Raw genomic sequence first — 16,403 nt, forward strand, 5'->3', positions numbered from 1 at the left:
GTGAATGGGCTGGGAGACTTAGGATTTTGATGGATTCTGTCTTCTATTCAAAAACCATACAGTGTAGGCTCAGAGTGAAAATGCAAGTAGAGAGTAATCTCTTATTGGGGTAGAGGCCAGCAGAGACATTAAGATGCAGGGTCTTACCGAACAGCTGCACTGGGTGCATTGATTGGGGTGCCGATTCTGAAAGAGCCCATCAGCCATAAACAGCTCACCATGTTGGTAAGTGGTCCCGTTGTACTCACACGACTTGCTGGTCACCTTATTGTTCGCTGGGGGTAAGGAGTCTTCTGGGGCAAGGTGGAGAAAAACCATACAAGGTATTGTTGACATCATTGCAAAGAATTTCATAAATCCCAACAGCAGATGGGGTTGTACTACATCGAGGGAGTTAAAAGATAGTGCCTAATTCAGTAGCTGATGACTTACATAATATGAAAGTAGAGAGACAAGACCAGCAGCTTACATAACCATCCATCCCTTATTCCAGTTTTTGAGCATTTATTGAGTACCTATTCTTGATAAGTGGTGCAAGAAGCACTAGAGGAGAAGAAAGAGGCTCTTCCTTGGTGGGGCTAACAATCCTAGACAAATCATAAGTAACTCTACTGGAAGGAGAAAGTCTTTGCCTAAGAGAAGTCATATAGTATAACTACCCTGGTAGTTGTGCCCTCCAATTGGATATAGCCTCTGGAGTCTTTGCTTATTTTTAATTCCTCCAGCAAGACTGACCACCTCCCCCTCTTTTCCACCTACTGAAGGCTCAGCAAACACCCCTTAATAACTCCAGCCTATAGTTTGCACCTCTCAAGGTGACTGATGTCTGAATCATACAATTTGGCACCTGAACATTATTTTAACTCATATTTGTGAATTCCAGTGACCTCATCAACAATTTACAAAGAGATTTCACACACATTATTACAATGGAGCCTCATGACAATCCTTTTGCATTTATTTGGGGGTAAGATGTCTCTGAGGCTGCATGACTTATCTAAAGCCACAAAGGTAGTGAATGATGAAAAAGGGAATTAAAATCTGATCTTCTGACGCTAAACTCCATCTTCTTCCTATCAACCTGTAGGTATACTTGTGCATGTATGGCCTTTTGAGGAACAGGATTCTGCCTTACATCTCTCTCTTCTCCTTGGGGTCTAGCAGAGGATTGAACTGTAGCAAAAACTCAACACACTTGATAATTAACTCAAAGTGACTGGTCTCAAGAAGTCTTTCACTGGGCCTTCTTAAAGGACATACTGCGTGCACGCCCACTCACACACACTCACACACCACACATACACTAACACACCAAACCACCATGAACAAGTCCCTGAATTAACCTTATCATCGGTGTACAAATTAACAATAGAAATAAGTAAAGTTTGGGAAGTTCCTGCGGTGAGATAGTGGAAGAAGAGGGTGTCTAGAGAGTTTTACTACCCTTTCTTTTCCATCAGTCAAAACAATAGTGAAAATGAGTCCATTTTTCAGTGGGAAAATTATACTTCAATTGTTTAAAAAATTGAATGAAATTATTTTCAATATGTAGGTGAAAATGATAAAGGCTTACAATGATACCCATCATTATCGTCATTATAAAACTATAGCTAAGATTTATGGAACCCAAAATTATGTGCCAAGGACAGTGGTGAATGGTAAGCTTTTCCACACATCATCTCATTGACTCTTACTAGTAACAATCTGATGTAGACATGACTATGCCAATTATTTTTTTTTTTTTGATGAGGAAAATAAGAAATTGATTTGCCCAACGTCACACAACATGTAAATTGTAGCACGAGGATCTAAGCTGGTGTCTGATTGATCCTAGAATCTTCATTCCTAGCCACTATCAGGAGGGTGACAATCAGGTCAAACCTTTTAACACAGAAGGGGCCAAATTAATTTAAATCCAAATCCAGCAGAATATAAAGTTTATGTTGTTCTTCTAGAATTTTTTGGTCTAAAATACCCAGAAAATTGACCTCGTATTTCTTTGGCCTCAGTGATTTGGGTAACTAACTTGATTCTATCTTTTGTGATGGCATTGATCAAGTTTCAATTTCTGAGTAACTCACTACTTATTAATGAACTCTTACAGTATGCAAAGGAAGTTCCTGAATTTTGTCTTATTAAAAAGAAGCCTTAGCTCCTATAAGTTTAACGTACACTAATTGACCCTCTCCTTTAGGTTATGTTACCTGCTCTTGCCCATGAATACATAATCCACACCACTGTAACTGGTAGACATGAGTAAAACCCATAGGAGAAGGTTCAGGAGCAGGCCATTTGCTCCCTGGGCTCTAATTTATACCAAATCTCACTAGTCTGTGGTAAAAGAAAACTAGGATGACCTGCAAAATAATATCTGCCATGACTCCTACAGGAGCTGGCAGATTTTTAGAATACCAAAAGAAAAAAAAATGTTTGGAATTTTTTGCCTCAAAAGAATCTGGACTGATTTTTGAATTAGGCCTTCTATCAAGGGAAAAAAGCAAGGCAATTGCAGGGTGAGATTTTCTAGTGGAAGAAAAGCTGTGAGGGTCTTTCTTGCCATAGTCTTCAGAGTAACCTGGCACCAGAGTCTATTAATCTATTCAACAGGAGATGGGAATAAAAGCAAAGGAGAAGACCAAACAGACTTCAATAAACCACTTTTGGTCATGTTTAATACTATGCAATAGCTTCACACAATAAAATTATCTTAACATCTTCTCATTCAGTCTTACTCCATTCCAACATTTCTCATGGTGTCTGGGGGAGGGGATTCAAAAAATCAAACTACTGATGCAAAAAAATGTGGCCATATCCCTTAGCTATTTCCTAGGAGAGCCAACTTGGAAATATAGTTTTCCTGCCTCAAACCCTGGTGTATTTTCACAGAGTAGTGCTAAAAGTGAGAGAACAGAAAGGAAATGAGATTTTTTCCCCAAAGATATCTGTACTCCCACGTTCATAGCAGCACTAGTCACAGTAGCCAAGACATGAAAATATGTCTTGAATAGTTAAAGACATTGTAGTGCATATTGCTGTGTGTATATGTAATGGAATATTACTCAGCCTTAAAAAAGAAAACCTTCCACTTGCAACCAACCACATGGATGAAACTTGAGGACATTAAAAGGAAAATAAAAACCCTGCACTATCTCATTTATATGTGGCATCTTTTAGAACTAAAATAGATAGAATCAGAGACTAGAAGACTGATTATCAGGGGTAGGGAGGTGGGGGAAATGGAGAGATGGTGGTCAAAAGGTACAAAGCTATGGTTCAGCAGTTTGAACAGCTCTGGATAACTAATGTACAGCATGACCACCAGAGTTAAAAAGACTGAATAGTTGGATTTGCTTAGATTTTAGATTTCAGATGTTCTCACCAAGCATACCAAGCTATATGAGGAGATGCTATGTTAATTAGTTTGATCATAGTAATCACTTTGATATATATATTAAATCAATAAGTTGTATACTTTGACTATATACAATTTTTATCTGAAAAAGAAAAATGTTTTATAAAGTGGGGACAGGATCATTGAGTCATAGTCCCACCTCAGGTACCCACACCCCATAACCTTGCATAAGCTGCTATAGCTTTGGGGGCATCAATTTTTCTAAGAACGGGACATGGGACACAAATTTCTCCTCACATCTTCAGAGGGCTCACAGCATGCAAGGAACCACAGTAGTGAAGAAAACCATCTCAAACTCTATCCTCTCCCTTCCCAGATTTTCCAAGGTGGCTAGACTTCTAACCAACTATCCTTGGAACACGTTCAGTGTTCTTGACTGAAAACTGGCAGAAAATCAGTCCAAGAAAAGCGAGCTTCAGGGTCCCTCAGGGGAATGCTACAACAGAAAGGACCAGGCTGCATGGCCTCTGGCCTCCACCATCTCCCCAGTTTCCAGTCAAATTGCCCAGAGCACTCTGAAGAACTGCAGAGAAAGGATATGGTAGGATTTCTGGGATACTCGGAACACACTCCCTCATCTCTGATGTCTCTTACCACCTGTTCTCTCGCTGATACCTAACTGTCATCAGTAGAAATCTGTTCCTTTGGGTTAAATGGCTGCCTTTTTTGCAATTACATTTTATAATCCCAAATTTTCTGTGAGAGAAGTTACACAATGTCAATAATATCTTAATGTGAACAACTTCACCACAGGCTTTTTTTTTTTTTTTTCCTCCTTCAGAGAAATTGGCAAATTTTACCAAGAAGTCTGTGGTCCTTCCCCACTTCCTTTGGTACACCATTCTCTCCCCTCCTGGCACTCACTCTTTCTTCCCACCTTCTGGAACCCAAAATTTTTATGCTGGTTGTTCTCTTCTCCACTCTCCCTACCCTCAAATTTCTATTTTCTTAGTGGGGCAGTTCTTGGCTACTCAGAAAGGCCGCTTGTATGTCAGGAACCAAATCTGCTCCCAGTGTTTATGAGGTAAATGCAAACCCCTCTGGAGTTCCCACAGATCAGTCACTAATCTCTCGGACTCCAAGTCCTCTCTTCTTTTGCCACGGCTACTGTGACTCGGATTCCTACTTTATTTTTAATGGCTGAGACTGATGTTAATGCTTCCAGTCTGGTTCTCTATCATTCTACTGGTGTAATCCCAGCACATCTGCAGGCCATTTTGGAGGTAGTGATGGAGGAAGAATATGGAGACAGTTAAAGGGCTTCAAACAAGAGGTTATGTTCTCATTAATTACCTTGAGACAGACACACATGCACGCACACACAAAACAGAACTGAATAGTCCAAAGACTCAACCTCAGTTACCAGAAGCACAAAGGTGGAGAGAAGAGCAAGAGGGCTAGCAAAGGAAGGCCCAGGAGAGCATGCTGTTTGGACACTGTCTTTCAGCTCCGTATATCAGAGCAATGTAGACAGGAGGAATTGAGGGTTGTGGAAAGATCAGATACAAATCCCAGCTTTGGTACATGTTTGCTCTTGATCCTGGGAAGGCTACTTAATCTCTTTGCACCTCAGTTTCCTTATCTTCAAAATGACACGCCATCTACCTTACATGGATGTGAGGTTTACAGATCATTTAATTTAAAAAGCCCCAAAGTACCTGGTACATAACAAAGTTCACAATAAACGCTCAATGGTTTTAGTGTAGAAAAAGGCACATAGAAGAAAGTTATACACTTGAAGAACATGATAGGAATTTCCTTGTTTCCCAGATGACTGGACAGTTCGTTAAGAAGGTGTTAGCTTTGTGCTTCTATGTATCGTAAGCCTATGGAATGAAGATACTTATGCCAGTTCCCATGTTTCCTCTACATTCAACAAACATAGAGTTTCTTGATTGTACCTGGCACTAAAAGGGCCTTGACTATACCTTGCCAATAGCTGGAGTCATGGTAGGTTAGACCTACAAATGCCAATAAGGCATATCCCTGACTTCAAAGAGAATGCCGCTCTCATTGGAGGAGCTGGCCAAATAGGTATTAAATGCTAACATATTTAAATAACACATAAAGTTTAAGAACACAAGAGAAATCAAATGATCACAAGTCAAACTATGTCAAGCAGGAAGGCATTTCGACTGCACCACTTAGGATTCAGATTAGATACGAGAAATTACTCCTGGCTAAAAGTGCTCTTAAACACTGAGGGCATAGGCCAACCTGTTGAGCAGGGCAGCCTTTTCAAACTGTGTTTCATGATGCTTGAGATTCTTCAGAGGTGTCTGGGAAGCATGACATTTCCTCAATTCTATTTCAACAGAACAGCTCCAATTTTACTGGTGTATCCTTATGCATTTTTTATGATATAATTTGAAGAGAGAGCTTTGCTACTAAATGACATTACAAAACCATTCATATAAAACATCTTCAAAGGTTTTCTGTATTGGGATTGAAACCCTATTTACCTCAAATATATAAAGAGCTCCCAGAAAAAATAATAAGAAAAGACTAACAAATTAACAGCAAAGAGAGTTGACCGAAATTAACTGCAAATGGCTCCTGGACCTGATAAAATATGCTCAACCTCATTCATAAGAAAAATGTAAATTACAACTGTATTGAGGTACCACTTTTCTTATCCCATTTACAAAATCCCTAAGTTTTACTAATACACCTTTTTGGCAAGGCTGTGGCAAAGTGATACAAACACCACAGAGGGCAATTTATAAATATCTACCAATGAAAAAATACGTGTGTTTTTACCTAACAGTCGAATTCATGCTAACAAATCATATATTTGCACATGTGTGAAACATACAGAAGTTATTTATTGCATTGTTTTCAAGGGCAAAAGATTGAAAACAAAACTTCTTTGCCATCAGTAGACATCTGGTATAACACGGCTCATTAGTATAATGAAATATTATCTAGTGGTATAAAGGAATGAGAAATCACTCTATGCTAATCAAGAGTATTTAATGAAAATCAAAAGGTGCAAAATGATGTACATAAGCACACTACCTCTTATGTAAAAGAGAAGATAATTTTAAATGACCATATATCTAGCTCTGCTTAGGTTTTCATAAAAGAACATTTGGAACGATACACAAAAAAGCTGATCACAGAAGCCCAGTTCTATTCCCACTCATGGGACACACAAGCTAGGATCCTATTCCCGGGCTGACTGCAGTGAGCGAGTTCTCCTACTGACATATTCAGCACTTTTGTCAGTGGCAAGCAGGGCTGTTACATTGCTTTCCAAAACAAATTATTTTCAAATGTGTAAATTTGGGCTGCTGTTTAGTCCTTGGCCCAGATGGAAAGAAAGCAGACAAATAGGGTGTTAGTGGAAAGTCACATGCGGCCCTTGGAGGAATGCTGTGGAGTAGCGGGAAGGCCAGCGGAGCATGGTCAAGCTAGGTCAGAGCATCCAGCAAGGTTGAGACCCATCTGTAGAATGAATATACCCCACACAGTGGGTGTCTGTTACCTCCTTCTATAAAGGAACAGTGCTCACCCTCTGAGGCCAGGTGGGGTCAGACAAGTTTTTCCTTGGAATGCTCGCTGAAATCAAACCAAACCAGTAACAAACCATAAAAAGCTAACTGTGGGGGCCTCCCCGGTGGCACAGCGGTTGGGCAATGGGTTGCGAAGCTGCCCTCAGCTGGTTCGATCCCCGGCTGCTCCCCGGCCACTGGAGGAGGGTCCCACATGCGCGCAGACCTCTCCTGCCGCCCGCTGCTCCCCTCAGCAGTGTACTTCGGTCCTTCTGCCTGCTCTGCCCCCCGCTCTGGCTCTGGTGAATTCTCTCACCCTCCTGTGCTTCTGACTTTACCCAGTGCTTGTATAAATAAATAAATCTTTTTAAAAAAAAAAAGCTAACTGTGAAATTCAAACAAGGCAGGGAAGGGATGGCGGGATGCAAAGTAGGGAGGAGGCACAATGGACTAAGGTGGAGGACTGTGGGTGACTTTGTGGTGGGTAAGGTGTGGTGACATGCATCTTAGGAGGTGTGATCCTGTGCCTCTGAATCACATAGTGTTGTAAACCAATGTTACTTCAATAAAACAAATAAATAAAAGGTGAATTATGAGATATGGGGTTTTTTGATATGTGAAAATGAAATGCTTTGCAATGTCAAAAAAATAAATAAATAAAACAATTGTACTGCTTCACATGGACCCATCTAGCTACAGTGGTGGTGCCTACCTTTGAAGGTCCTTCCTTATGGCACCCCAACCACTATCACTTCTTTTTGCCCTGGGCTTCTTGAAGTGATGACTTAACTAGACCTGCTTTCCTTGGGCAAGCTTTCACCTATGACTTCTAGATCTTCACCAAACTCTCTTCCTCCATAAAAACTGAACTCTTCTGTGGCTCATGACCTTGAGATCCAAGTAGGCAGGCTGAGCACAAATCTCACAAGCTAATTCATACCAAGGTGCCATCGGAAGAAACTGTTTGAAAACAGGTTATTTTTCTAGACAACTAAATGGTACCATGTGTTCGATGCTTTATCCACAATGAGGCTGTAGAAAACAGGACAATGATTACAAAACCTTATAGAATTTAGGGCTCTCCTTGGAGGGTTTACTGAAAATGTAGCCCTAAAACCTGCCCTAGTGGGAGGGAGGGCCTTACTTCAGAGTGTCTCATTTGTGTTCAAATTACAATTCATCTATTAGTTACCGCATATTAGCTGAGTCAATCACTTAACATCTTTGAGCCTCAGTTACCCCATCTGTAAAGTGGAATTGACAATAGCACCTACCTCATAGGTAGGGAGGATCAAATGAGGTAAGACATATAACATGCTCAGCATATGTATTAATACTGAATAAATGTCATTGTTATATTACAATAAGCTATAAGCAACAGGGTTTCTGGAAGGCAAAGAACAGGCATGTAAGGGAAGAGATGTGGGGCTACCTAGTCCTTACGGTGCCTGTCATAGACTGACTGTCTATACCCCTCCCCAATTCATGTGTTGAAAACTTAATCCCCAACATTGTGGTACCTTGAGGTTGAACCTTTAGGAGGTGATTAGGTAGAGCCCTCATGAGTGGGATTAGGACCCTTATAAGAAGTGACAGGAGGGAGATGATCTCTATTCTCAACATATGAAGACACGACATGCAGATAGTGTCTACAAGCCAGGAAATAGGCTCTCCTCAGATATCAGATCTACTGGCATATTAATACTGTACTTCCCAGCCCCCGGAACTGTGAGAAGTAAATGTTGTTTTAGCCACTCAATATATGGCATTTTGATTGTGGCAGCCACACCAACTAAGAGAACAGTTTTCACTGCCCTGTAGAACTCACAAATTGCCAGATTCTGAGTGGTGACTAGAGAGTCACTTCTGAATTATCACTCTCACTAAGAATCCTTTTATGCTTCAACTCTCTGTTGACCCGCCCCCTAGCTCTATCCCCCCAGTTCAGTGGCAAGCCCAGCAGGTTTGATTTCTTTAGCCAAGCAGCTGAGTTCTAGCCAGAGTCATTGACCAAATCCATAAACTCTGCTCTGAGTTTCGGGGGGGGGGCAGACAGGTGGATGGATGGTTAGTAGGATAACAAGTGTGCTTGTGATTACGAGTTGTCCTAAGGGGCAAAGAAGGAAAACTGAACTCAGTCAATTCTCCCACTGCATTCCAAGCTCCTCCAGCTTTCTAGAGCCGCTAACCAAAGGCACCGTTGATTGGCTTGAGTTTCATCTTTGTTTTGGGTTAGTGTCAGAGCTACTCTTTGGAACGTATTTTTCAGCAAAGAATGCCTCTCCACTGCCCCCTTCATCCATTTTCTTTCCATAGACATCCTTCAAAGCCCAGGTCTACTCTCACCTTTTCAAAGAATTCTTGCCTAGCCACTTCCACATCTCTTGTGGTTTTGATTTGCATTTCTCTGATGACAAGAGATGATGTGCATTTTTTTCATGTGCCTGTTGGTCATCTTCAGGTCTCCTTAGGAGAAGTGTCTGTGTACATCTTCTGCCCACATAGTGAATGAACTTTGAAAATATTTTGCTAAGTGGAAGAAACCAGACACAAAAGACCAAGTAGTGTATAATTCCATTTACATGAAATGTCCAGCATAGGCATATTCATAGGGACAAAATGTAGATCAGAGGGTGCCAGAAGCTGGGGAGAGGGGAGAATGGGGGGTGACTGACAAAGAGTATATGGAGCTTCTTTTGGGGATGATGAAAATATTCTGGAATTAGATAGTAGTGTTGGTGGCAGTATCTTGTAATGCATTAAAACCAACTGAATTGCACATTTAAAAGGATAGTTAATACTTGAATTATATCGCAATAAATCTGTTACCAAAAGAAAAAACTATTAAACATCCTACAATGCAGACAAGAAGGCTGAGTGGAATTGTGAAGCAAGCCTGGACAACAGGTAGTTGGTGTGTACCCTGGTGACAGGGAGGCAGGAGAAGTGAAAGGTGAATGAAAAACAAAAAGGATACCCACACAGAGATTGAGAGAGTCAACCCCAAACTGTAATTTTGTCCCGTGATCCCCAACCATGCCATGGACAACATGCCTTGGAAGATACAGCAGGTCCACCAGACAGCTGAGCTAAAGAAGGGATCACAGGGGCAGGATTTTCCTGCTTGGAATCAAGGAGACTGTGTGGGGCTCATACCTTCAGCCAGACTAGAGGCCTCCCTACTTTCACCCCCAGCCCAAGCCCCCATGGGGTCCCAGGCCAGGAAATTCTTGTAGCAGATTCAGGAGATCACTCTGCAGCTAAACAGACGGACATAACACTCTGTCCCAACCAAGAAGGTGCAGAGTGAGAGCAAACAGTCATCTGCTGGTCCAGCTGTAGGGAAGAGACTGGAAGAGGGCGCTGAAAGCTCACACCCTGGTGTAATCCCAGTTCTTCCCTCCTCATCCGGAACCCATCTGCGAGTTGTTTTCCATCCCACTTCCGCTCATGTTTCTGCTGCTGTCAGTCAAGTAGCTGAGCCTGCCTGAATATGCCGTCTTGTCAGGAAGATGCTGGGAAGGCTGGCTGGAGGAGAGTGTGTGTGCAAGAGGAAACTGTGTTTCTAGAAGTAAAGGGTGCCTACAGATTGGACACTACAACTGGAGGGAAGGGGAACATGTGTGTTTCTGGCTGGGTTGTGCCACTGACATGCTATGTGTCTGCTGCATCTGCTGTCTCTGCATCTTTGGGTCTCAGTTTCTCAAGAACTTTCTGCATTTGTACATGAGTGTATTGGCTAATATTTTACCTGCTTCTACTTGCCACAAAACACAGGGATGTGGAATGATTCTATATACAAGATTCTACTTTTGAAACATTAATTCAAAAGGATACCTGCACCCCTATGTTTACTGCAGCACTATGTACACTAGGTAAGATATGGAAACAACCCAAATGCCCAAAAATAGATGACTGGATCAATAAGATGTAGTACACAATGGAATAATATCCAGCAATCAATAAAGATAAACTCATGCCATTCGCAGCAACATGGATGGAGCTGGAAGGGATCATGCTCAGCAAAATAAGCCAGAAGGAAAAAAGAAAAATATTGGATGGTTTCACTTACAGGAGGAATATAGGGGACCCAAGTAAGGGATCAGGGGAAAAACAGTAACAATTAAAATAAACAAAATCAACAGGCAAATATAATCAAAGATATTCTGCAGGGGAGGGGGAGGGAGAAGGATCAAGATGGGTGTGGGGGAGAGAACACAAGGGACTGTAGTGACGCTTCACAGGTGAACTGGTGGTGGGAACTGTACGAGGACTACACCTGAGAGGAGAAAGCAAACATCGTACAAAAGTGAAAAATAATGTAAAATATATATAAATAAGTAAATTCTATTAAAAAAATAGATAAAAATGAAAATCACTTGGAAAAAAAAGACTCTACTTTTTTTAAAAGACTGAGGGAGTAAAGAAGCTATATGAAACACAGCCTGCTCCCCAGCTTACCAAGTACATTCCATCTAAAGGCATCAAGAGATTTATAATTGAGTTTGTGCTGGTCATCCAGTGTCCAGGGCTTACTACATCCCATAGAGGTTCGGCTAACTCAGAAAAGGCCCCTTAACTTATGGTTTGCTGCCTTTAAGGTAGCAAGTCTAGCCTTGTGTCCATCACCCACATGTGAACAAGCAGCCGAGGGCTCAAGCTCTATGTATGGAGCTCCATTGCAGCCCAGCCCAGCCAGGATAATGAAAAGATGCATCCCCTGGGCAAAAGAAGGCTCTATGTTAGGCCAGGCATTTCCTGTCCCCACTGTGGCTCCTTGTCAATTCTGCCCTGACTCATGCTAGACCCAACCACCCCCACAGAGCGCCCTTGTTTACTTATATTGTACCGGCGCTTAGCATCTGTCAAACATACACTGATTTCTTGTAGCAACTCTAATGGTCTGCCTGTCTGTCTGCCTGTACCCAATATAGTCTAGAACCTGCCAACAGGCATAATGCTTGTTTAGTGATCATTAGTTGCAAAGGAAGCACGGCTTAGGTCTTGACTCCTCCATCACCAGCTGGCTCTAGCAGTGGAATGAAGGCACAAACATTCAAGGACATATGCTCAAATGCTGAGAGTCTAATATTAACACCATAAGATATAAATGTGTCCAATCTGGGGCAAGTGATTCTTCATTTGAGCTGGAAGGAAGCAAGCATGACTGTCAAAAGTGATGTTGAAGTGAATTAGAGAATTTTCAGTGTATGAAAGACATTCTTCTGAGAAGAGAGTCTGGGTTCTTTCAGATTCTCAAAGTATCCCATGACCCAAACAAGGTGCCACTGTTGCAGAAATAAATTCTAGCCTTTTACCCAGGCAGGGGAAGAAAAAGCAGTACTTCAGGAATGGTAAGGTCAGGAGAAGTTTTATTATTCATGCATGAGGTCCCCAGACCTGGGTAGTCCCGTAAGGTCTGAGCACTGGTCTGAGCACTGGGAGATCAATCAGCCTAGCAAGCTGTCACACCTTGCTTAGATATGCTTATTAAGGAAGCAAACTTGTTATTTACATTTCCAGGTCTATGACTCTTTAACAGGGAAAGATTTCCTTTTCTTAGCAGTTTCCTTTCACCACCACTATTTTAATACAAAGCCAAGAGCCTCAGTTTGATCTCAACAGCATCAGATCTGTGCAGGCAACGCAGTGCAGTTTCTAAGGCTCTAGTCACATATGCTCATTTTCAGCTTTCTGTGCTGAGAACACTTGCTGCTGAAAGCTTCCCATAATGCAATCTTCACAGACAACCTCTACGTTTTCTCCTGTCAAAATATCTCCTTCCACTTTACTGAACAGCTTTATCATCAGCTCCACTATTCATCTCATGGATCATTCCAATCTTATTTCATACACCTTCTAGGATTTTCCATGTATATCTCCAAGAGGAAAATGTAAACGGTCTCCTTTCTTGACAGATGGAAATGAGGCTCAGAAATGCCAAAGGCCACCATTATTTTGCATCGGAGCAAGGATTCAAACTTAGGTCTCTTCATTTTACCTAGGGACACAAAACGCAGGGCTAGAGAAGCGACTAACAACAAGTTCAAAACTGAAGAAGATAAAATACAAATCTCTGTTTTCAGGGCCAATTCTTGACTCTCAACTCTTCATCACAATTTGGATTATGTAGGGCTTCCCTGGTGGCGCAAGGGGTTAAGACGCAACCTATGAGGCTATCCCCAGCCACTGCAGCATGAGTTCCATCCCCAGCAGCCAGGGAGCTACCCACATGGCGCAGACTTCTCCTGTCTTGCCAGCTGCTCCCGTCAGCAATGTATTTCAGTCAATCTGCCTATTCTGTTCCCCACTCTGTCTCTGGTAAAGCCTCTCACCTTCCCACACCTCTGGCCTGCACCCCAGCTCTTACCTACATAAATAAATAACTCTTTAAAAAAACAATTTGGATTATGTAGCTCAACAAAAAGAATCCCTCCTTCAGTAGATCTGACAGCTTTGTCTTATTTCTTTACTACTAGATTAAGGATTTTAAATTTTCTACGTACCCAATAGTGTAATAAATGGACTTGTAGTTGCAATGAAAATGTTAGATTGACTATTCTGCAGGATGCCTAACTGTGAATGATAATGCTTTATAGTAAGGTGACACTCAGTGCCTTCCTCTTCTCCTTAAGTAAGTTGAAAATGGGATCTACTATTACTTGGTTAGTTCTAATTCTTTGGGAACTAAGCTTTTTTTTTTTTTTCCTGAAGGTCAGCAACCCTAAGAAATGGATAAATCAGTCACTACCCTCAAGCAGCATTTACAAAAACAATACGAGGCATCTGGCCTAGACAGTGGGGAGCATAGTCAAGCATTCCTTTAGTATTGCCTACACCAGCATTTCCCAAGTCTACTCTGCAGTGCACCACTAGTCTGCAGGATGCTCTGTGAAAACAAAATTCTATGCTTCAAATGAAGTTTGGAAATGATCCATATTTTATGTTCACAATATCCCTTTCAGTGTGTTAAAGATCTCAGAAGTATCATCATTAGGAAACCAGTTTAGTGCAGCATTTTCTCTGACTGTACTGAAGTAGCAGATGCCCCATCCCGCCCCCTGCTCCCCCTTCCACCGCCTGTGTAAAAGCTAGGAATATCCTGGGAATAGCCTTTGGGAAGCACTGCCCTGCACCACATCTAATAACTAGGTATTGTGAGGATCTGGATATTTGCCATTTCACAGACACTATATAAACTACTTAATTCTGGACCCCACCCCTACCCTCAGTCACTCAATCTTCAGCTAAGTCCTAAAGTGTTTTTCCTAGGTAGCTCAGAGAGTTCACTGCATCCTTTCCTTAATTTCTCCCTGTCATTAGCAGAGCCCCCCAAACCAGGAGAAACACCCCCTGTGAAACACTGTGTGATGCTAAAAACTTGAACCTTACAGTTTGGCGTTTGCAACAACAACCCAATGACATCAGGCACTGGTTACAAAGAAGTCAAGTCCAGGAGTTTGGATTTTTCCTGCATAGGATGAGAAGCCAGTGAAGTGATTTAAGCTTGGAAGTTATTTGATGAAATTGAGATTTCTAAAAGACTGCTCTGGGATGACTGGAGACCATGGGGTTGGAGGCAGAACCTGTCAGAGGCTAGTGAAAGAGCCTATTGCTATCACATTACTTACTAAAGGAAGAAAAGACGCATTTAGTACTTGAGGATTAATTGAGAAAACTTATCCCCAAACACACTTTTTGTTGTGTTTGGAAAAGTGTTAGCTGCAGGCTTCAGAAAGTGGTCCCTGGGGGCCACTGGCAGAGGCTGCAGGGAAGGCGGTGGCCGAGGAAGGTTCCAGGCTGCTGGAGCAGGCAAAATTCTATTAAGAAAAGGCAGTTCACCTCTTCCTGGAGACCAAAGGAAGCAGCTCATCTGCCATGTCACAGAACTACTGGGGGAAAAGAAAAAGTATCACATTTCTCTTGCTAAGAAGTCCTTTAAGAACAGAAGCCAAAGTCCCTGCTGGGCAAAGAGTCACACAGGTAAATGCATACAATACATAGAAAGGAAAGAACACTTAGTGAATATACATTCAAAAGAATTCCACCACTGATTGCCAGGCAATGGTGACTGTTTCAGGAAATGGAGACTGAACACGGTAAAGGAATGTCAAGATGAATGCAAATTTCTAGTTTGAATCAAGGATAATTCTTTGGGCATCCAGATGCTCATACAGCAGCCCCTCTCTTGATTTTACAGTGAAATGATCGGAGGGCAAGGTGATTGCAAAAGGGGTCAGAGATTAAACGAGTAAATAAGGATTATTATCATCTTTGGGTATATCAAGAGTTTTGGACCAGTAATTCTCAAAAGGGGAGCAAATGAACACTGGTCTTTTCTGAAAGCACTTTTCAGCCGCACAAATGGGCCCATCTGTGACTAGGAATCACTCAACATAATGAAAAATGTCGCTGAGGTGTGGCACATGCAGATAATTCAGAGGCAGGAAAGAGATCAAGAGCCACAGCTCCAATGGTTGCATTTTGTAACAGGCATCAGCAAATGATACTGATATTCACTGACTAGTTCTCACACTGAGGGGGCATATGCTCTGCACTGTTTCATTCATGTACATTAGCTCTGTTCTCCCTACAATCACCCTATATAAGGTGTGTGTTGCTATATCTCCATTTACAGATGAGGAAACTACAGTGAGGAAGTAGTCAAATCAGAACCAGAGCCAAGGCCTCTGGCCCCAGAAGAGGAGCTACACTAGATAACTCTGGAGATCTAGCCTGAATTATATGAAACTACAGCTGGGATAAAATAGCCACCCACACAAAATCCTTCCTGGCACTTTAATCCCTTTTCCTAAATTCTCACTGAATCCTCTGAAAAGGAAACCACTGTTTCACACAGGCACACAGAAAGACTAAAAAAATATAAGGTCAAAGGGAAGTACAGCTGACTCAAACAACTGGGGGCTAGGGGTGCCAAGCCCCCATGTGGTCGAATATTCAAATATAATGTACAGTCAAGCCTTCCAAATCTGGGTTCTGTATACCCAAATTCAGCCAACTAACATCCGCAGCTGTTTGAATCCATGAATGTAGCGTTAAGTCCTGGATAGGCAAAAATATCCAAGTACGAGTGGCCCTGCTCAGTTCAAACCCTGTTCAAGCATCAACTGTATTTTACCTCATGTTAGCCTCCAATGGCTGGGTAGAATGAGAGGAAGCAGCAGGAGGAGAGAGGCTAGGATCTCGGGAAGGTCTGTGCCTTCTCAAGAGTGGTATAACAAGGGAATCTAAAAACTGCAGGTAACTTTATTAGCTGCTGGGCCAAGGAAATCATCTTGGTAGAGAACAATTCCCTTCATGGAAACTGAAAATAGCATAGGATGGCTAGCTCCTCTTCCCACTGTTCTCACATTTTCCTCAAAACTTGCGGCATGGGGACCAGTAGCATTAGTGCCCTCTGAGAGCTAGTTATAAATGCAGAACCTCAGACAGCAACCCACCCCCCTAGACCTATTGAATCAGCATCTGTACTTCAG

At 42.0% G+C, this 16,403-nt stretch overlaps 1 protein-coding gene across 8 annotated transcripts in view; it reads right to left on the reverse strand.

The window, feature by feature from the left end:
* The window catches only part of CHRDL1 (chordin like 1), a gene marked incomplete at both ends in the record, with an annotated part of 117,475 nt that overhangs the window by 42,760 nt on the left and 58,312 nt on the right, over positions 1–16,403 (reverse strand). For 4 of the 8 annotated variants that reach the window (XM_084258587.1, XM_084258592.1, XM_084258590.1 and 1 more), the window contains one exon: positions 148–293. The exons of 1 other annotated variant lie outside the window; for it this stretch is intronic. In XM_084258587.1, coding sequence (XP_084114713.1) covers positions 148–293 — 146 coding nt within the window. The remainder of the gene's footprint in view (positions 1–147; positions 294–16,403) is intronic. 3 more of the 8 variants (XM_084258591.1, XM_084258589.1, XM_084258588.1) reach the window with 1 other exon arrangement.

Source organism: Talpa europaea (genome assembly GCF_964194135.1).
Source record: "Talpa europaea genome assembly, chromosome: X".
Classification (NCBI taxonomy): Eukaryota; Metazoa; Chordata; class Mammalia; order Eulipotyphla; family Talpidae; genus Talpa; species Talpa europaea.